General features: G+C 38.9%; 1 protein-coding gene across 17 annotated transcripts in view; it reads left to right on the top strand.

The window, feature by feature from the left end:
* PBRM1 (polybromo 1) overlaps nt 1–17616 on the top strand; it is a 120965-nt gene extending 103349 nt beyond the window's left edge. For 13 of the 17 annotated variants that reach the window (XM_027837204.1, XM_027837207.1, XM_027837212.1 and 10 more), the window contains 7 exons: nt 1213–1423; nt 2173–2374; nt 5490–5654; nt 9140–9295; nt 13165–13235; nt 13373–13589; nt 14698–17616. In XM_027837204.1, the coding sequence (XP_027693005.1) occupies nt 1213–1423; nt 2173–2374; nt 5490–5654; nt 9140–9295; nt 13165–13235; nt 13373–13589; nt 14698–14870 (1195 nt within the window). In that variant the 3' untranslated portion in view covers nt 14871–17616. The remainder of the gene's footprint in view (nt 1–1212; nt 1424–2172; nt 2375–5489; nt 5655–9139; nt 9296–13164; nt 13236–13372; nt 13590–14697) is intronic. The other 4 variants (XM_027837214.1, XM_027837219.1, XM_027837220.1 and 1 more) reach the window with 1 other exon arrangement.
* The last annotated feature ends 3875 nt before the right edge of the window (nt 17617–21491 follow it).

Raw genomic sequence — 21491 nt, forward strand, 5'->3', positions numbered from 1 at the left:
CTGATGATTTTATAGAATAGTATATAGTTAGATAGATAGGTATTTAAAAGAGAAAAATAAAGTAGGTTAAATAGGGAAAAGAAATTATTTGCTGTATTTAAGCAGCCTGCTTCAGCTGAGTTCACAATCACACAGTGAGTTAGAGGGGACATTAGAGGCCATCTCCAGAGTCCAGCATACACCCTTACTCCCAACAGGAATTCTCTCTACAACCCACTCTAATCCTTCTTCCACAGGACAGCCCCTCAGATTCCTGAAGACAGCCAGCATGGCCCCCCTCACCCTCCCCACCCAGTCTGTTCTTTTCCAGACTAAACATCCTCAGAGTTCATATGGCACAGTCTCTGGCTTCTTCACCATCTCATTGGTTTTTCTTTGGACACTCTCCAATTTATTAATGCCCCTCCCTAAAATGTGGCACTCAGAAGAACTGAACATAATACTCCCAAATGTGGTCAACACAAACTAGAATACAGAGAGAACAATCATTCCCCCGTCCTGATCATTACACATCTCTTATTGTATCTTTAGATTGCATTAGTATTTTTGGTCACCATTTGCTATGAGGTGTAGTAATCTTGATGATTAAGAAGTTGTAAAAGTTCCATATAGATTCTGAAGATTATTCTCATTGTTTTAAACAATCAAGACTCAATTTTGGGTTAAATTGCTATAGGAAGGATGGCCCAATACAAAAATTTGAAAAGGATGAGAATAGATTGAGGTAGGCCATAAACAGTCTATCTATGTCATGGTTTTGTTTTGTTGGTTTTTTTTAGGCAATTGGGGTTAAGTGACTTGCAGAAGGTCACACAGTTAGTTAAGTGTCAAGTGTTTGTTCCGAGACTGGATTTGAACTCAGGTCCTCCTGACTTCAGGGCCGGTGCTCTATCCACTGCGCCATCTAGCTGCCCCAATCCATGTCATTGTTATTATGGTATTATGGGGTTGTATTTGGCCCCCCAAAATCTTTGAGGTACCTAACAATGCTTTAAAAGCAAATATTTTATATGATACTTGACAATGTAGCTTTGTAAGTATCTATCTAAGCTGGTATCTGGAACAAGATTTCCTCTACAGTGCAGCCTTCTGACTTGAGCATACCCTCTTTTCCCTAGAGTAGTATCTAGAAATAAAAAGCAAGAAATTAGATAGTAGCCTACTGTGCTCTCTTCTCTCTGTTATTTTTTCTGATATTTCTGTCTGTCTCAGAAAACCCATAGTTCCACAGAAGGAACCCTCACCATTATTGGAAAAGAAGATTCAGTTGCTAGAAGCAAAATTTGCCGAGTTGGAAGGTGGAGATGATGATATTGAAGAAATGGGAGAAGAGGAGGGTGAAGTCATTGAAGCCCCCTCTTTGCCCCAGCTTCAGACTCCACTGGCCAGTGATCTGGACATTATGCCCTACACTCCCCCACAGGTGAAAATCATATGTTTCTGGCCACACACTGAGCAGAAGAAATAGGGTTGCTTTGCTTTTCTAATTGTGGAAGAAAACCCTTCCTTGGGTGGAGGAAGATGGGGGTTCGGGGGAGGAAAATGGTTAAATGGAGAGAAGCAGCTCGATGGAGGATTTCATCTCTAGCTCTCCGGTATGGGACTTTGTAGGCTTCCATATAGTAAGCTACCGAGGCAAAGATGAACTAAAAAATTCAATTTACTTATTGTTTTGAACCTTCGATGAAGATGATTTTTTAAAAATAAAAACATTTGTTTTTTAAATCATAGGAATATCTATTACATTTCATTGTTACTCTCTGGCTTTCCAGAGGACTGGCCACCCAGTTACTGTTATCTATGCTTCATTAGCCTACTCTTGTTTGGAAAACTCATCTTGTGTTTGGAGATGATTATTGATGATGTTTTTCCATTCAGAATTTTCTCAAGCCCTAATTATGAGGTCACTATTACAGGTTGCAATGCTTGAGTTCAGTGGAATATTAATTTATTTCTTACATACTACAACAAGTGCGAAGTACTATTTATGCCTGGGCTCCTTCCCCCCCCCCCCCCCCCCGCTAAGAAAATGGTCAGCTTGAAACCTGACATCTCTGTAACATCAGTCCACAACAGTAACTATTAAACCATGTTTTTCTGGAGTCCAGAAACTTTAGGCAGTTAACAAACTCCCTTGGCACTGTAGACAATTGAGGGTTTTCTCTCTTGCAGTCTACTCCTAAGTCTGCCAAGGGCAGCTCTAAGAAGGAAGGCTCCAAAAGGAAGATCAACATGAGCGGCTACATCCTCTTCAGCAGTGAGATGAGAGCTGTGATTAAAGCTCAGCACCCAGACTACTCCTTTGGAGAGCTCAGCAGGCTTGTAGGGACAGAGTGGAGAAACCTAGAGACAGCCAAGAAAGCAGAGTATGAAGGTAAATAGACTGCGGTCAGACTTCTCATCTGATCACACCTTTTCTAAAACCACTTACCCATATTTTTACCCTTTGGTTATTGTGTGTTACTCAGAAATGTGAAATTTTTCTATTTGAGGATTACCTCAAATGCTAGGTCCACATTCAGCAAGGTAGCATCCAGCATGATCCGATCTGATGACAACACAGCCATTTACTTGACCCAGATCTATTGATTTCTCCTTCCACGTGCCTGAGCCAAAGCTGTCAGGGTACAGAAAGCCTTTCTAAAAAGGCATGTTTTCCTCCTTTCTTTGTACCTTGAAACAGCTGCCCCTAGTAGGGAAAATGGGGAAGGATGCAATAGCTGTGTATAGAATGTCAGATATAGCCTCTAATATAAATATAGTGAAACCTGCTTAAGGAGACCACCTGAAACATAATGTCTTTTTTTAAAAAAACTACAAATACATTGCAAAATATATTACAGGATTTTGATACCTCTGTTTGACTCTAGACTAGGAGTATTGAGCCTTTTAGGCAGATGCTGTGCCAAAATGGGTGATCTCTTAGGCAGGTTTTAACATATATCCTTTCTGAATGCATAAATGTTTTCTTGTTAAGATTACTAGTATTTCTATAATGAGATTCACTTATCTTTATTTGTCTTTTATTCCACTTGGAAATTGTTTTTTTGGGGGGTGGTGAGTCAACTTTCAAGGATTTGGTGACTTAATTGAGAAGCAAGTACTTGTGGGTTTTGTCTTTTGTTTTGAAAGAGAGAAGTAGTAGCAAATCAGTCCAGCTGGTTGGACAGACTTTGGCCCATGACTGCATTTTTGCCACCAAGAATTTTGCATCTTAGCTCATTATATGGAATCAGAGCAAGCTTCCCTTCTGTAGGTACAAGGCAGGCTGGATGAGCTGAGTCAGGGCAGTGTTTTGTTGTTTGTTTGTTTTTCAGGAGATAGAAAGAAGATGACAATGTTAAAAGCTGCCTTTTTATTCAGTAGCTTTAGTCAAAAAAATCCACCCTGTGGACTTTTTGTGGAACACTCCTTAAGAATACCCAAAAAGTGATACTGTACCTTCTAGTCTAGGCTGACTTACTCTAAATAAATTGTAACATAGGAATCTGAAAACCTACAGTTCTTGGTGAATTTAAGGCCATAACGTTTTAGCAGGGGTTGGACAGCAATAGAAAATGAGGACCTGAAAGGCTTGTCCTGTGAGAACAGAAGCAAAATCATTCAGGATATGAGTGGGAGAGAAAAACTCAAGTTTGTGAAGGTAAAGATAATAGTGACTGGTTAGGGAGAAAGAGAAGGGCACGAAAGAGGATTTCGGGATCCAGAATTTAAGGGGAGTCTGGAATCACTCAGAGTTTAGTGATATTAAGGTGCTGTTTCAGTCAGAAAATCCAAACTCTCTTGGGTTTTAACATGTTGAAGTCAAATATAAGCGGTCCTCCATTAGGTTCAGACAGGTTAGATTAGGAGCATTGATTGGTTTCCCCCTAGCAAAGAACCTGCTGGTGTATTCAGCTGGAAGTTTAATCTACAGCTAACCCTGAATTTCTGTCTTTTCTTTTACCAGCATTTTCCTCTCCCATTTATTGTGTGGATTATGTGGTGAAAAATGTCAACATTCAGTCTAGTTTCTTAGTGTTCAGTGTTCAACCTGCCTCAACCATAACTAGATTTCAGATGTCCCTTCTCTTATAATTTATTATTTAGAAGACCTTTCAGAAAACCACTAGCCCCTTAAACTAGAGCATAAATAAGGAGTTACTCTACTACAAGGAGGCTTTGGCTTTTACAGCTTTGACCCTGTTATAACTAGAGAAATGTTGGAGTTTCATGTCATGATTTTCCTTAAATATATGTGACATGGAGATAAATTTTCTGCTGCCCTAGCTCAAGTATCATTCTTTTGAGTTTCCGTGTTGGAGGGTCAATGTCTGGAGGTTGGAATATGATATTAGAATTCAGGATTTCATGGTCTCCTCTCCCTGGTGCTGTTGGTTTTGTATCCTTGGAAGTCACCAAATGTCTCTGTGCTTCAGTTTACCCATGTGAAAAATGAGGAAAACATCTCACCTTTGTTATAAAACATTTTAAATCTAGATCAATGGAGTTTTGTGAATTGAAAGTATTAAATGGTCTCTAGCCAGTCATAGTCAGCAAATGGAGAGTCAGTATTTTGTATTTGGGCCTATGTGAAAAAACAGCTATTAGGATCAGTAACTGGAGATGCAGAAAAATTAGCTTGGAGGAATGTAGTCACCTTGCAGAGAATGTCTGACCTCAGAATTTGAACAAGGATGTTGCTATTGCTATACATTAGGTGATAGACAGCATTGATTTCTAGAATCTGCTAATTTAAGGAGCAGCTGCATGGGGTAATTTAATTTTACTGTTGAACAGTTTAGCCTCAAGAAACTTGATTATTTTTGGTAAAATCTCACTACATCAGAAAAGTATACAAGGAGTCATTTCTTTCCCCTGGAGTTCAGTTATTAACACAACCCTATTTGCTTCATATATGATTTTAGTCATCAGCTTTACCTGGAAGCTGATGAAATAGGCAGTGAGTTACTCTTCCCTTACAGAGTTAATTTTCTTCAGCTGCTATCCCCCAGGACACCAATGAGCCCAGGTCTCTGTAAGACTGGGTACAAGCAATCATGAAAACCCAAGTATTGATTGTGCCAAAAATGATAATGGGCCATGGAATTGCTTCTTGTCAAAATTCTAAACAATCCGTGATGCCATTAATGATAGAGTAATGACAACTAGTGCTTTCATCGTCAGGTGCCTCATCAACATTAATTGACTACATCGGTTATGCTGGTGACATGTTTAAAACCTGTGCTTTCTGAATGTGTGTTGCATTCTTAACATTCTTGAAATCTTTGCAGACAAGTTCTCACGACGGGCTAGGAAAGCTGGGGATGCCCACTAGGTTACCCACCCAACGACATCCGCCGTATCCTGGGTTGAGGATGGGCCTCTGCTCTATGCCTTTCCGTTAGATGAAACTGTCGCTGTGTTTTGCTAGTCCTGTTGAATGAAATGGATGGTGTTGTGAACTCCTGGGTTAAAAGCAGAATTGAAAATCTAAAATGCCTTTGCAGAGCGGGCAGCTAAAGTTGCCGAGCAGCAGGAGAGAGAGCGCGCAGCGCAGCAACCGCAGCCGAGTGCTTCTCCCCGGGCAGGCCCCCCTGCGGGGGCGCTCATGGGGGTGGTGCCGCCACCAACACCAATGGCGATGCTCAATCAGCAGTTGACACCTGTTGCAGGTAAAAGCAGGAGCTAAGACCATTTTTTTCCACTTTAAGAAATTCCTTCATAATGGATCACATTTTTTTCCCCCTCCGGTTCCAAATGAGCCTTAGGCTCCTCCAGCCTTTTCTTATAACCAGTCTGCTTTCAGAGTTTGAGATCATCCGTGTCTTCCTCTATTGCCCTCTTCCACCCAGAAAATACCCTCCCCGTAAACATCGGAACTGGGCCCAACACTGGAGAATTCATAGGGAGCAATTCTGCCTTGGCTGTGGGGATGGTCTAGTTATACTCTCTGCCCCAGATTACTTGCTGTGACGAGAAAGGTAACTAGACCTTGAGCACTGTCCAGAAAAATCTGCCAAATTAAACTCAAAGTAGTGTGGTTCATTCCCTGTTTCATGCAGTATCAGTTGGCCTTGTTTTATTGCAGCCATCCTTAAAACACAGATCATTTAAAGGATTTTTGACTTTGATTCTAAATCCTTTCCTGATCAATTATGTGCATGACTGCTAAATTGAATATGTATCTATACTCCGTCTTCAGTTCATCATGCCCACTCTGTAATGCTTTCCTATTTTATTGCATTAAACTGCATTTTCTGTTAGTATCCCAGTCACATATTTTTTTTAAAAAATTGTGAATGTGGTTGCTTGTGTGTGTTGTCTCTGATTCTTATAGCCATAGCAAATTTGGCTGTTTCTTAATTTTTTATTGTTTGGCATGTTCTAACTTCAGAGGTCTGTAACAGCTTCCCTAGAAGTGGACTTTCTGATAGAAGACGTGGTACCTTTTCAGCTATTCCATGTTTCCACTGTCAAGCAAGCGGGTTTTTGCCCCTTTTGTGCTGACTCTAAGGCAGTGGTGTTCAATATAGTCTTAGCTTCTTTTTGTTGTTGTTTTCATTTTTTAAAATGGAATGATAAGTACAGGGTAACATTTTTCCATTGGTGCTCTCATCTTTGTGATGGCAAAATTCTCAAACACTGTCGCTTAAGTCAATAATTTCACTCACCAAAGCACATTTGAATCATGGCATTTGAATTGATTGCATTTATCATAGCTGAAGTAAAGCTAACAAGTTGCATAGTTGCTTGCTCTATTCCATGGCCCATTTTGGTTAATAAGGTTCTGAGGTTTCTAGAAATCATTCCCTCATTAATGTCAAAATTGCTTTTATTTTATGCATTAAAATTTTAGCATTGTGCCCTTGGCTAAAATGCCTAGGGACACATTCACAAAAGAAGTACAAACAACTTTTTTTTAAAATGTGGATTTTTTTTTTTTTTTTAAAGAACAGCAGCTGCAGCATTTTAGCTCCCTGTTGGGGAATAACAACGTCAAGTCCAAAGGTACCTTAGTCATATAGACTTTTATAGACTAGGAGAATAGCCGTACACTGGACAAAAACATACACCCTCACTAGAAAACACCCTGGTTCCATTAGCAAGAGTATGCTTTCTGAGCTCACTGGCTCCAGGAGTGTGGAGGGAACAGATCAGATGTGATTTCTAACATAACCAACCTTTAATCCACTGAGAAAGTAAGGTGTCATTTGCCAATGCATCATGCCATTAAAAGGATGCTTTTTCGTGGTCTTAAAAATGGCAGTAACAGCCTGGTGCCATCTTGGATTTGTTGTTGCCTGGGACTAGCTTTGCTTACAAACACCAAAGCTCATTTGAACAAATGTGACTGGGATAGTAAATGCCAAAGTACAGTTTAATGAAGAAGCTTCACGTATATGGTTCAGTTAAGTTGTAGATGGTTTTTTAGTAACAGCCCATGACATTTGTATTCAGATGGGCTTTTGTAATTGAAAGCAAAGCCTTACAGCGCATCAGTATCTTCTTAGTCCAAGAAGCGGCATCTGGTAGTGTGCTAGGGTTGTGTTGCCCCCTAGAAAGTGATTCTTCATGCTCCTTAGTAATCTTTTATTTCTCTGCCTTTGCATTTTTGAAATTATACAACTCAGACTCAAGTTCTTTACAAAATTCAGAAATGTTGCCATTTAAATGAGTTAGTTAAAATCAACTTAAATCAATATAAACAAATTCAAGTTTTCCTTGGCCGACCCATGAAATTGGCCAAGGTGAGTTCTGTAAATCCTGAATGACCCTGGTCTTTGGTAATAAATATTTTGAGTTATTTAATAGCTGTAAAAGAAAGACTCTTTAAATTTATCATTCATTTCCTAAGAATTTGTCTGAGTTGGTCAAACCCTAAAAAGCTTGAATTTCCCACTCATTCCTTCCACAAGCACTTAAAAACCTATAGCACTGTTTTGTAAGAATAAGGTTTGGCAGTAGTGTTCTTAGCTACAGGCTTCCTCGATCCTCACTTTTGCCGAAGAGGTTATGGTGTGTAGGTGGCTTTATTTGGGGGAATCAAGGGTACTCTGAGGGGAATGCTCTGGAGTCCATTATTACCATTGTGTTACTCATTCTAGAAAAGAGAAATTGGGCAACCTGAAAAAAATGTTGATTTTTTTTTTTTAATGTCTCCTTAAAGACTTTCCTACAAGTGAGTCCTTGCCATTTTGAGAACATTTTCTTCTCTTCATCCTTGTTACTTGCCAAATATTTTCATATTTTGTTCACTAACCTTCTTCCCTAGCCAACAGAAAATACTTTACCCAAAGACGAGTATTGTGAATAAAGGAACAAAATCCTCTGTGCCCAGAGGCCCTTTCCCTTATTTAAAATGCTCCCCTTTAATGCTGAAATGTATAAACTTGTGTAAACTTGGAAGTGGCCCTTTTTGGAGCTCTCCCCCCATTCATCTGAGTTCTCTCACCAGCCACTTCTCCCAGTGCTTTTATTATTGGGCAGTCACCTACCTGGGGCTTCAATTTGGGTTTTTGTTTTATTTCATTTGTCACAATTTAAAGTCTGAGGGGAAACAATTCATTATCGTTAGGTCTTATGAGTTAGACAAGTGTATATTTCCGGGGCGAGTGTTGACCCTTACCCTGTCCTGAGGCAGGACCCTTGATGTATGCCACAAGGAACATGCTTCATGCTACAGGGTACTTCATAACCCTGTAGCCCGGCCCTCATTTTTATGCATGATAGCACCATGCAGGTGTCTACAGAGTCGAGGGAAGTCAATGTTATGCTGTTTAATCTGGATTGCAGTTGGCAGAACTGATTGCGATGTATGAACAGCTTGCAGTAGTAATGATCTTGGTATGGCTGGTAATATTAATTTTTATTAATATTTAACTAAGACTATACAGTGTATTTCACCCAGGATGAACATAAAGCAACAAATAATAATAATATACTAAATACTAATTCGTCCAGAAAGGTGTATTTCATATTTATAACTTTTTATTTTGTTCATTATTGCAAGACACTAATTGCTGTTGTATCATGCAGTACTAAAGGTGCTTTTCATTAGTAGTGCACGTGGTTTTTTCGGGGGGGGGGTTTGTTTTTAATTATTTAGATCATGTTGCATGTTATTGATGCATGTTTGAAATTTGTTGTGTCCTTTAAGGCATGATAGGTGGCTATCCGCCAGTCCTGCCACCTTTGCAGGGGCCAGTTGATGGCATTGTTAGCATGGGCAGCATGCAACCACTTCACCCTGGGGTGCCCCCACCCCACCACCTTCCGCCAGGTATGCCAGGCATCCCAGGCATCCCACCACCGGGTAAGAAATCATCCTCATTCACTCATTATCTCATCTTCATTTTTTCATCTTCCTCCTTCAGCCAGGTATTTTAGGGAATACCTGCCCCTTTGTCTTCATACACCACTGAGGAAGATGCTAGTAGTAACCATCAGAACCAGTGTTATGTTGCTACAGACACTGAGCATGTCCCTGTAGATATCTGATTTAAAAGGAGCAGCACGGTAGAAGGCCAGACAGAGTAAACAAACTAATCTAAAACCTGTGTCACTGAATTGATCCTACCAGGGCCTGAAAATACCACATATGGCCTAGGAAAGACTGTACAATTACCCAAATTCTTCAGAGCCTTATTTCTGTGAAAGGACTTGGGACAGTCCTTCCCTGATATGTTCTTATCTCACAGAAGCTATTCTCAGTAACTACAGAAAAGAGTCACAGTTTTCCTCTCCTATTTTTTCTGCTCCTTCTAAATGGATTGTGAAGGAGCAACTGTCAAAAGAAATTGGGGAAAATCATCAGAAAATAGCAATGCCTCAGAAATTCCGGTTAGCTATTTGTAAGAGACTGAAAGAATATTAATTAAGCTGAAGAATGGAGAGAAGGGAGGTTATGAGTCTCAGCTGGATTTAGCTCAGTTGATTCCCCCAAACTGGCTTGTGTGCTGACCCACTTGATAAGCATTTTAGGTAGCAACATGATAGCAAAATGGTTTTATTCACCTTGACTTTTTTTTACAAGGATTCCTTGAAAATCAAAGGGCGTGTTTTGGAAGTATTAAAGTGACAGGAAAAGTACATAAATTGCTTTCTGACCCAGAACGATTGGCCATCTGGTTGCTTTGTCTTCTGAGAATTATGACTTTCAAATGAATCCAAAAGCAACTGGGCACCTCTCTCATCAGAGGACTAGCTCTGAAATTCCACCTGTGTGACCTTGGCAAGTCACTTAACCATCCAGGCCTCAGATTCCTTGTCCATAAGATAGGGGAGCTTCTGAGATCCCTTCCAGCTCTTTTATTACCCTATGAAGTTAGTCCACTATATATAGTTATAAGCTGTAAACTCAGTTAATAATCTGATCATTTAATACAGCAAAACTTTATAAAATATCTGCTATCTATAAGGCCCTATGTTCCACACACACACACACACACACGAACATGCACGTATGCACACACACATTTTAGACTAGGATTCCCTGAAGCTTCAGGAAAGTTAAGTGAGTCTCAGAGAGAATTAATGAGTTCCAAACAGTTCTAAGGAGATGATATTAAGCATTTGTGGGATATGTGAAGCAGATGTACTGGCTTCTAGGGCCTTTTCACACTAAAAATTTGAAATCTATAGAGAAGCCCCAAGAACTATTGGGTGCTGATGGAAAAAAAGTAATTTTTTTCTTTTAAAAAAAGACTGCTGGAAAGTATTTAAAGGGTTGGGAGTTGTTAAAGGAGTCATTAGAATAGTGAAAGTTAGGGATATGCTACTAGAGAGGAATGGAGATGTTTGGTTCTGTATAACTGTGATAACAGTATGAAGTTATGTGGCCCATTTTTACATGTGGCTTGAAAAAATTGGTGTCATTACTTTTTAATCATACTTTGTAGCTGCCTCATTGATTTAGTAGTTAATTGTTTTTAATTATCCAGATTATCCATTTATCTACATTCTAATAGAAACTGTCAAAAACACCAGCATCTTAGACAACAGACACTTTGTGATGAGTGGTCAAGTTTTCTCTGTCTCTTTGCCTTCCCAGTGCCCCTAGTTATACATTTTTTAAAAGTAGATATGTTTATATAGACGTAAAATAATAGGTCATAGTTCTTATATGTAATAAGACTTTTCATGAGAATAATAGTATGGTTCTTAATGAATAAGTTTATATCAGACATATAAACACAAAATTAAAAGTGCTATGGAGATAACTCATGTTCTTTCTGGCAACCATCTTGAATGTTAGAAACAGCAACATGAATATCTGGGACAAGGAAACCGAAGACAGAAAATGGATTGGTTTTGTGTTAGCCTACAGAATCTTTTTATGGCACAATCAGTGCTGGCACCCAGTAGGCATTGGCATGGTCTGTGCCAACATTTGTGGCAGATCCATGTAAGTATCACAGGCAGTAGAGTGGCTGCTTGCCTCAAGTCAGGCAGCTTATAGTTATTTTCTCTGTTGTCTCAAAACAACAAAAATAAGCCCCAAATACTACTGGAAAAAAAATCTAGTCAGTGACATTGCAGGACAGTTGGCCTCCCTAGATCCCTAAAGAAACATCTGCACTCTGGGTAAAACAGGGTGAATTAGAATAGGAATGTCCAGAGAAAGAAAATCTCACCCAACACCATCTATGCAGCAAGGCAACAGGACCAGAGATGAAGCAACCACAAGTAAGAGCTTTCACAGAGTAAAGTCCTGGCTTTTTAAAGAACTAAGTCCTTGTTTTATCAGAAAAGCTAGTAGATGAGATAGGGATTGAAACAAGCCTAGAAAACTGAACTGAGTTTTACAGGAATATTAAAGGATACCTGTGAGACAACAGTTGCTGGTGAAAGGTTACCAAAGGAACTTAAAAAATAGATTACTGTCATAGAAGATATTACAAATAAAACAGTAGCCCAAAAGTCTGCCTCTATCATGCCCTTAGTAATTTTGAATATTAAGTCATAGCAACTAAAAATGAACTTTTTTTAGTCTAATGCCTAATGACAGCACAAATATGTGAGATGCAAATATTTTCTATGCCAGTCAGTGCTAGTTATAATTATAAAGCCAATATTTTCATCTTCTGGTGTATTTTTGAATATTGCACTGGGGTGCCCTGCTGAATAATAATAATAATTGTGATGATATGACTTTGGTTTTTTGTAGCACTTTTTACTTTTCACTTACCCATCCATATATAATTTCCTTCCTCTTTTAGCACTTTATACACTCTTGAGTTTAATGCCAACGTCACCCGTTATTGCACATAATAAAACCCTAGATCTGAGGGTTGTTTTGTCAAACAGAAGACAGAAACCTTAGACATAAAGGTTCACTTGGGCCATAGCCAGTTGGGCGGGGGGACTCTGAGGATTTGTAAAGGTTTTAAGCATTCATTAAGGTTCAGAGCATAGACGTTTAAGTTCAAGTTAGGTCACTGTTTTTATTCATTGAAATAGCAGCCTTCAAAACCAGGAAGACCTGGGTCCAAGCCCCATCTCTGACACATACCGGCTGGGAGACCTTGGGCAAGGCCTTTCACTTCTCTGTGTTTGGGGCAATTCTAGAAGACTTTTTTTTTTTTTAACAGGGTTAAGTGACTTGCCCAGAGTCACACAGCTAGTAAGTGTCTGAGGCCAGATTGAACTCACGTCCTCCTGACTCCAGGGCTGGTACTCTTTCCACTATACCACCTTGCTGCCCTCCAGAACACTTTCAGTTGCAGGAAAAAAAAAAAAAAAGCTCACCCCAATTCCAGATCCAGAGAGAAGAGTTTCCTCTTGAGGAGTTCTGTATACCAGTGAAATGGCAGGTCCAGTTCCTATCCCTCAAAAATAAGCAAGATTCTATTTATTTTTTTTATTTTTATTTTTAATTTTTAGGCAGTTGGGGTTAAGTGACTTGCCCAGGGTCACACAGCTAGTAAGTGTCAAGTGTGTGGTCTGAGGCCGGATTTGAACTCAGGTCCTCCTGACTTCAGGGCAGGTGCTCTATCCACTGTGCCACCTAGCTGCCCCATAAGCAGGATTCTAAAGCTGCATTGAGTGTATTATGAACACAGTCATAAAGACAAAAAGACATAGGGACTCGCGGCATAAATGACATAATCTCTTATCAGAGTGATTTTTCTGTCCCCGTAATCCCTGAACCTCTAACTGTGTTAATTACATTTTAAAATATAGGTGTGATGGGCCAAGGAGTGTCCCCCATTGTAGGACCTCCAGCACCGGGAGGGAGTCCTTACGGACAACAGGTAAATCACTTAGTTTGGTTTCCTTCATGTCCAGAGTTCTGCCCATCTGAGTGTATGCATGCCTCTGTGCCCTGTGTGCTGAACCTTCTTCTTTGTGAAGACAGACATGCTCATTCCTTGGTCATGTCCCATTTCAGATGGGAATTCTTGGGCCCCCAGGCCAACAAGCACCACCTCCGTATCCCGGCCAGAATCCAGCAGGCCAGCCTGTCATGCAGCAGCCAACAACACCAATGTTTGTCTCTCCCCCACCAAAGACACAACGGCTTCTGCACTCAGAGGCCTACCTGAAATACATTGAGGGGCTCAGTGCTGAATCAAACAGTATTAGCAAGTGGGACCAGACCCTTGCAGGTAAGAATAGAGTATCTACACCAGGCAAAGCTGATGCCTGCTTGGATTTGGCATTTTCATTTCATGGCATTTTCATTTTCAAAGCAATTTATATGGCATGTGTGTCAGTAGTTTATATTTTGGTGTTGAAGTTATAGAGGCAACTGTTCATACAGTGACTTTTGGTTAAACACTTACTAGCCACTGAAAAATACAAAGAAATCACAGAACATTTTAGCTACAGGCTTTGAACTTAGTGATGTGAGATAGTAAATACTATACAGCACAATGAAAATCTATTTCTGTCAGACTTTAGTGTTGTATTTTGTATTGAATATGACTACTCTGTTTTCAGTAAATTCTAAGTTTATCTGCTCAGGCATAGAAATGAATTTTGCTAAAACTTAAGTCATTAAAAATAATCACTTTAACCTCTAAAAGTGATATATTTCAATTCAATAATATTTATGTATTTTCAGGAGTCACTGACCCATAATATATAAGCATTAACCTAATCTATAGTGAGAACTCAGGAAGCTTAAATCAAGGAAAATGTGCTAATCTTTTCTTTATTATTGTTCATGGGAATCATAATGACCTATTTATATAGCGCTTAGAAGGTTACAAAGTGTTTTCCTTACCACAACATCTAAAGTATGAGTTTTGACAGGTGGTGAATGGGTTGTAGTAGAAAGAGTGTTGGACTCAGTTATGAGATCTGGCTTTAGTTTCCAGCTCCAACATTACTAGCTGTGTGACCTTGGACAAGTTAGTTAACCTCTCTAAACCTTAGTTTAATTATCCTACTTTTCAGAACAATGAGGAAAAAAAAATGCTTTTGTCAACCTCATATTGCTTATAAAGATGTGAATTGTGATATTCCCCCATTTTACAGATGAGGCATCTGAGACTCATGTATACTTGCTCCTGGTCACACAGCTGCCAAGTGGTGCAGTTAGGAATTTTAATGAGTTTGCTGTAATAGACACCAACTAAAATGATATGGAAAATGGGTTTGGAAATATGCCACAATGAAACTTCACAAACTTTGTTCCCTACTTTAATAAATGTAGCAAACCTTAAGAAAATGAAAGCTGAGGTTAGGTGATCACTCTGTTTTACTTCTCAGCCCGAAGGCGAGATGTTCATCTATCAAAAGAACAAGAAAGCCGTCTTCCTTCACACTGGCTGAAAAGTAAAGGGGCCCACACTACAATGGCAGATGCCCTCTGGCGCCTTCGTGATTTGATGCTTCGAGATACCCTTAATATTCGCCAAGCATACAACATAGAAAATGTTTAATCGCATAAATTACTTTCTTTGATACAAACATAAAAGAGTTTTGTGGAACAATAGCTGTTTTAGTTACTGGGGGGAATAACAAAACAATAATTTTTATTGCATTTTATTGTACATTGCAAGACCATTTTTATATAAGGACACTTTTAATAAGCATATTTCAATTTGTTTTTGTTATATTAAGTTGACTTTATCAAATACACAAAGATTTTTTTGCATATGTTTCCTTTGTTTGAAAGCCAGTTTCATATTTGGTTGTATGTGTAGACATGGAGTTATCTTTTTACTTGTTGCCATGAATCTGATACCATTGGGGATTTTTTTATAAAAGAAAAACAGACCAAAAAAAAGAAACCATGAAAAAACAACTGTTTACAAATTAGTTTAAAATGACAATGAAATGTGAAGTTAGTCCTAGTTTACATTGTAGAAAAGATTGTCTGTTCTCGTGCCTGCGTGTTTTAAGGCACTTCCAGCAGAAACCATGGCTTACAGGTGAATTAAAATGCTTTTTCAAGAAGAAATATTAAGAGATTCAGCAGATTTGTAGAGACTTCAGTCTGATCAGTAGCTCCTTAATGGGGAGCTGGGCATTCTTCTGAAGCTTGTGCCTCTGCTCTAGACCAGTCCAGGACAGCAAGCACGTTTTCTTGTGCTTCATTAAATGTCTGGGTAGTAACTGATCTTTATAAAGATGTGCATAATCTTGTTGAGTCTTAACAGACGAATGCATAGAACATTTTCAACTGTTTAAAAAGAATTCACAGTTTGTCTCCACATGTTCTGTTAGATCTTGTGAAGTTTTCAGATTCATATGTTAAAAAGCATTTATGTTCACACTGGAGTATTATGGTAGATGGAGGTGATTTTTAAAACATATAACCCGTGCTTTAAAAATAAAATACAGCAGTGTGTAAAAGTTGATACCTACACTGAAAATGAAATTATGAGAATCAGTTACTCACAGTCCTTTTTTTTTTTTCTCCCCATTTTTTATTCCTATGCGTGGCATTTTTTTCTCCAAGTTTCAAGGTTGTAAGTTTCTGCCATTTAGGACTTGCTACATGTTTTCAGCCAAAAAAACTTAGGAGCTGCAACTTTTCTGTTTCAGAAATATTTTTAATATTAGCTTAAATTTTTTAATTTCAGGGGGTAATAAGTGCATTTAGAGCTGGGGCAAAAATCACTAAGAAAATGCTTTCTGAAAAGGCCACACAGGTCCCATACACATTAGTTTAGAAATATTTCATTCCCTGTCTAACCTTGTAGTGAACATTCTTCAGGTGGCAGCTTACCTTTAGAGCATCTATCCAAGAAAATGCCCAGGCAGCTAGACAAAGCTTTCACATGCTGCTGTAGACTACATCACATCACTTTTGGGGGGAGGAGGGGGGTATTTGTGTTTTTGAGAGTGGTTTTATCATATAACCCCAGAAGAACTCCATTTTTTTTTCTAGTAGGCATTAATTACCCCAATGTCTAAATGCCATTCTTATTAAATCATGACTATAGAGCAGAGAAACTCTTTTGTCTCTATATATACTTAAGTACAGTAGGCCGTCATAACTGCCGTAGTCAACCACTGGATCTAAATCTTCATCAAGTATTTCTAAGTAATTTCAAACACCTTTTTTTAAAATTTATGTTACTGTCTTGTTAGGATACATCTCAGTGACTAGAGTTTTTGCTGTTTTCACCACAAAGATTAAGACATTGAACTGAATCAGATAATGAACATGTCCTAGTTCTTTGTTTATCTGAGCCATCCAACCACCATCATGGACTGTATATTAAAATCAGATACTTTTATTCCTAGACATTAACAAAATTACACCAAAGAGCCTGGAATTAATTTTAGTTAAGTTATTTATTTATTTTTTAAGTTTGTTTTACTTTATTTGGGGCCTGGATAAGACTCCTTTTGGGAACCTATTAAAAACACTTATTTCAGCAAATGAAATGGTTGCTGTTATTGAAGGCACTAGAAGCTGGGAGTACTCCTTTTTCAACCCCTTTACCAGCTTCATTGTCGCTGTAAGAACTAACCAAATCAACCCTGGGTCTCCTTTAAGGTCATGCAGAGCAGTGCCATTGAGGTTATATGTGGGCCCAATCAAGTTTGTTTGTTTTGTTTTGTTTTAACTGTGTATTTATTTTAGAATCATGTCTTTCTGTGTATTTCTGTGGAGAATGTCAGTAAAAATTTAGGAGATAGGATTTGAGGTCTGCAGTCTAGAATTTCATACCTAACCAAAAAAAAAAATTTTTTTTCTAATTCAAGTGATTAAAAAAATAATAAAATAACCACACATTTTTCCTGTGGTTTTTAGAACCTCTGGTTTGTATGGCTGTGGAAAATATGTTGGCCTAAACAGCATTGTAATACTTTTAAAGTGCAAGTATGTATGGGAGAAAATTGGGTTTATATGCAAAGTAAGAATATAGATTAAAATAGTGTATGTATTTTCAGTCAACTGGTTGAAAGCCATTAATTGCATTTCTCACACACAACACACACACAAACCCTTTCCCCTTCAAGAGAAAAACAAAAAATTACCAGTGCAAAGTCTCAGAACTGGTGTTGTTGACTTTTCAGCTTAAACGTTTTCAGACCTGGTTAAGTCGTGGTTGATTATTCCTTACCTCTGTATCAAAAGGGTTTAAAGTGGTAACCAGTCTTATAATATGTATCTACCATCATTTTGTTCATCTGAAGCTTTTTAATCCAAATAAAAATGGAGTTTGCAAAGTGATTTAGATTAATCAGGTCTGATGGTTCCATTAAGGTTTTGTTGACAGAATTTAGTTTCAGGAATGTATGACTCCTGAAATAAGTGATCATATAAAGACTATGATAAATCTATGATTAAAAAGAAGACTTGGAGTTTGGCATCGGGAATGCTTATCACACAGGAAGAGAACATAGCAAGTGGAAAAGAAGGCCCACAACTACCTGTTAATGTTGCACACTGACCCTGGGCTCAGTGAGATTTGACTGGCCATGCCCAGCATGCCACTGGAGCAGACAGTCAGGAGATTCCTAACCTAGCCTGGCACTGTAAGATAATGTGAAAGATAAGCCCAAGTAGAAGTTGCAATTCAAAGTCGAGCAGAAGCTAAAATCAGTGCTAGGGTGAAGACAGCATGTTATCCATAAAAAACGGTGCTGCAGTAGGTGAAGCACACCACTCATATGGATGAGAAAGTATGGCTTTGGTATGTCTAATATACATTTGTGTGTAAGATGTCAGCACTTTTTAAAGGAAACTGTTAGTGTTAGTCAAATTCAACCAATTCTTGCTTTTCATATCACTTTGCAAAGTCCATGAGATTCTTTGATATCCCAAAAAAGTAGGAGGCTTTAAAAACTATTAAATATAATGAGCATTAAAGTGTTTGGAGCTACTTTTTCATGTACCCCCAATGTATCCCAGGAGGGAATGCACCATGAAAATAGAGAAACCAGAAAACTATAGTCTACTTCTTCTGGGAAGATTTGGAAAATGTAAAAAGTAAGCAAAGGCGAAATTATTTTTTTTTGACCCAAAAAAAAGTTGCAACCTTGTTGCTAAACTAAAGGAAATTCTTGGTTGAATTGTGAATACTATTGAACTATAAGAATAGAAATTCAGTCTTCTTGGAGAAACTTGGATGGCTTCACGGGGAAGGGATTGCTTTGGGAGAAGTGTAATAATCTTTTAAAGTATGTGCAAGGTGGTACCTCCTTCATCACAGAGGAAGAAGAAATGGGTACGTTGCAATACAAAGGATTTGGATTAGATAAAACATTATTGCCTGATAGTCTCCTAGCCATTAAAATGAGTTGTCAGGGAAAATGGTAGGATTCTTTCCTGTAGAGATAAATAAAAATAATCATTTTTGTCATAAGCAAAAAAAAAAAAAGAAATGGCCCTTTTTCGAGGATTGCCAGACTGTTTTCAGATATTGGGGGAATATGACTCTGACCTTGCAGATTTTCTGCTGTTAAGAGGTAGTGTCATGTAGTATTAGGAGCATTAGATTTAGATTCAGAAAACCACTTATTGCCTGCATAAAGACAGTCAAGTCAATTAACTTGGGCCTCAGTTTCCTTATTTGTAAAATGAGAGGGTTAGAGTAGATGATCATCCCTTCCAACTCTAAAACCTATGAAAATGTGGTAAATTAGGAGCAATAGGCATTACTCATCATTTTTTGCTACTATTAATATTAAGCAAGTCCTGTGAGTTCATCTACGGTATAGGGAACTCTCCAAATGAAAGTTACCTCCACCGATTAAAGATCAACAACTTTTCTGTACCTTCCTTTCCAAGTTGTCTGGGATACAAGGAAGTGTGACTTACCCAAGTTCCCCCAGCTAATCATTATGCACCCGAGTCTTCCTCATTCTAAGGTCAGACTTCTCTATCTACTCGACCACATTGCTTTTCATGATAATATATATTTTAATTTTTCTGCTCTTTAAGGTGAACTACTGTACTTTTTACCTTTTAATGAGGTCTCATTAAATGTTTTTACTGTAAAAGGAAACAGCCATCTTCACAGAAGACAAAGACCAGAAATGTGTTTTGATGTCATTACTAATCGGGGCTCCCTTGGTGCTGGAGACCATGTGGCCACCTCGGCAGTCTGCTCTGACACCTTAACATGTGGTTGGTGTTTTAAAATAGGTGCTTTTTCTTCTGGCCAAACCAGTAGCAAGATACCATTAGCCTCTCTGTTTCAGAGACTTCATGTTTATAAAACAGGCTTCATTGTAACCAAATGAAGTAGAGGGTAATACAATGTATAATGATAGAACAGTTGAGAGAAAACTACATCGTAGCCCAGTCTTTAAGCTTTATACAATAACAGACTCAGAGCTTGGCAGCTGATATACTGATGAGCCGTTTTTTTCTTTCCCGTAGATCGTTGCAGTATTTCCCCCTGCTGCAGGTTAGACTTCATTCCATCCAACAAACAGTGACACCTCCAGAAAGTGAAGGTCTTGTGTTGGGGCTGGGTAGACAGGTAAAATAAAACATTCCCTGTCCTCACAGAGTTTACATGACAGAGATGGGATGTGGTGTGTACATGAATAAGTATGATACAAGGGATGAATGTAATAAATGCAAAAGAGAGGTCCAGAGAAAATGCTGTGAGAAGTGAGAGGTGGAACAGTTATCACTTCTAGCTGGTAGGAATCAGAGAAAGCTTTATGGCGAAAATGGCTCCAGAGTTGGGGTTCAAAAGAGATTTTAACAGTAACGGAGGGAGGAGGTAATGTCTGAGTGTGGTCCAAGCATTCGGGATAATGAACAGAAGTAGAGATGGGAAAAGGGAAAGTAAAAATGGGAAAAAGTTTGAAATTCGATAACATGAAGGAAAACAGTTTGAGATAAGGCAGGAAAGGTATTGTGAAGCCAGATCACATAGACTAAATTTTACTCATTAGGTAATAGGTAGCTCAAAAATAGAGAAGTGATAGGGACATTTTTTTTAATAAATGTTTAGACTGAGAGACTTAGGCATGTTCATACACTAAGGGGACAGCACCATTATAAATGACTAGAGGAAGGAAACACAGGTGAAAAGTGATGAGGGTCCGGACTTGGATGGAAGTAGAAAGGCAGAGGTTTGGGGAGGGGTGGGGGAGAATTGGGAAGGTGGCCAAGAACTCTACAGCAGCTGTAGCAATATAGTGCTTTAGAATTTACAAAGTACTTTCTCTGCAACAACCCTGCTGATTCAGCAGTGCAACGATCTATCTCAATTTTAAAATAAGGAAAGTGGGGCTCCCATGGTTGTCAATCAGTAGGCATTTATTAAGTTTACTATGGGCCAGGTGCTGCGCTAAGCTGTGGAAATTTTAGTCCCTGCCCTTAGGAGTTCACATTCTAAAGGAAGCCGCATGTAAATAACAAGGTACAAACAAGACAGATGCAGGAGGCAATCCTGGAAGGGAAGACTGAGGCCCCTAAGTTGGAATTTGAGCTTAGTCTTGAAGGGAGCCAAGAAGCAGAGGTCTGGAAGAGCAAAGGCAAAAGACCCAGTTAGGAGACTTGAGTTTGGGATGACCAGAGGGCCATGAGTAGTGCAAGACAGGAGCTCAAGTGAGAGAATGGGGCTAGATATGTAGCTACCTGGAGATGCTACCAGAACTAGTGGGAGCTGAGGGGATCAACAAATGAGAGTGAAAAGGGCCCAGGACAGAGCCTTGAGAGAAACCTAGGGTCACCAAAATCGAGAGAGAGTTACCTAGTGTCCCATGCTGCAGAGAGGTCAAGGATAAGGACTGAGAAAAGACCTCTAAACTTAACAGTTAGTTAAGAGAATGATAAGAGCAATTTTACCTGAATGATGAAATCATTTGCCAGACTGCAAAGGTTTTAAAAAAAAAATGAGAAGAAAGGAGATGGAAGTACCTAGTGTATGTAGACTGCCTTCTCAAAGGCCAAGAAAAGGAGAAGAAATAGGACAGTACCTAGATGAGATGGTAGGTTCTGGGGAGAGGTTTTTTTTTAAGGATGGGAAAGGGGTGTGTATGTGTTTGTAGGCAGCAGGGAAGAAGCCAGTAGATAGATAGAGATTAAAGATAAGTGAAAGGGAATGACGGGAGAAATCTGCGAGGAAAGATATAAGGGG

Source organism: Vombatus ursinus, unplaced genomic scaffold (genome assembly GCF_900497805.2).
Source record: "Vombatus ursinus unplaced genomic scaffold, bare-nosed wombat genome assembly UNPS02014820.1, whole genome shotgun sequence".
Taxonomy (NCBI): Eukaryota; Metazoa; Chordata; class Mammalia; order Diprotodontia; family Vombatidae; genus Vombatus; species Vombatus ursinus.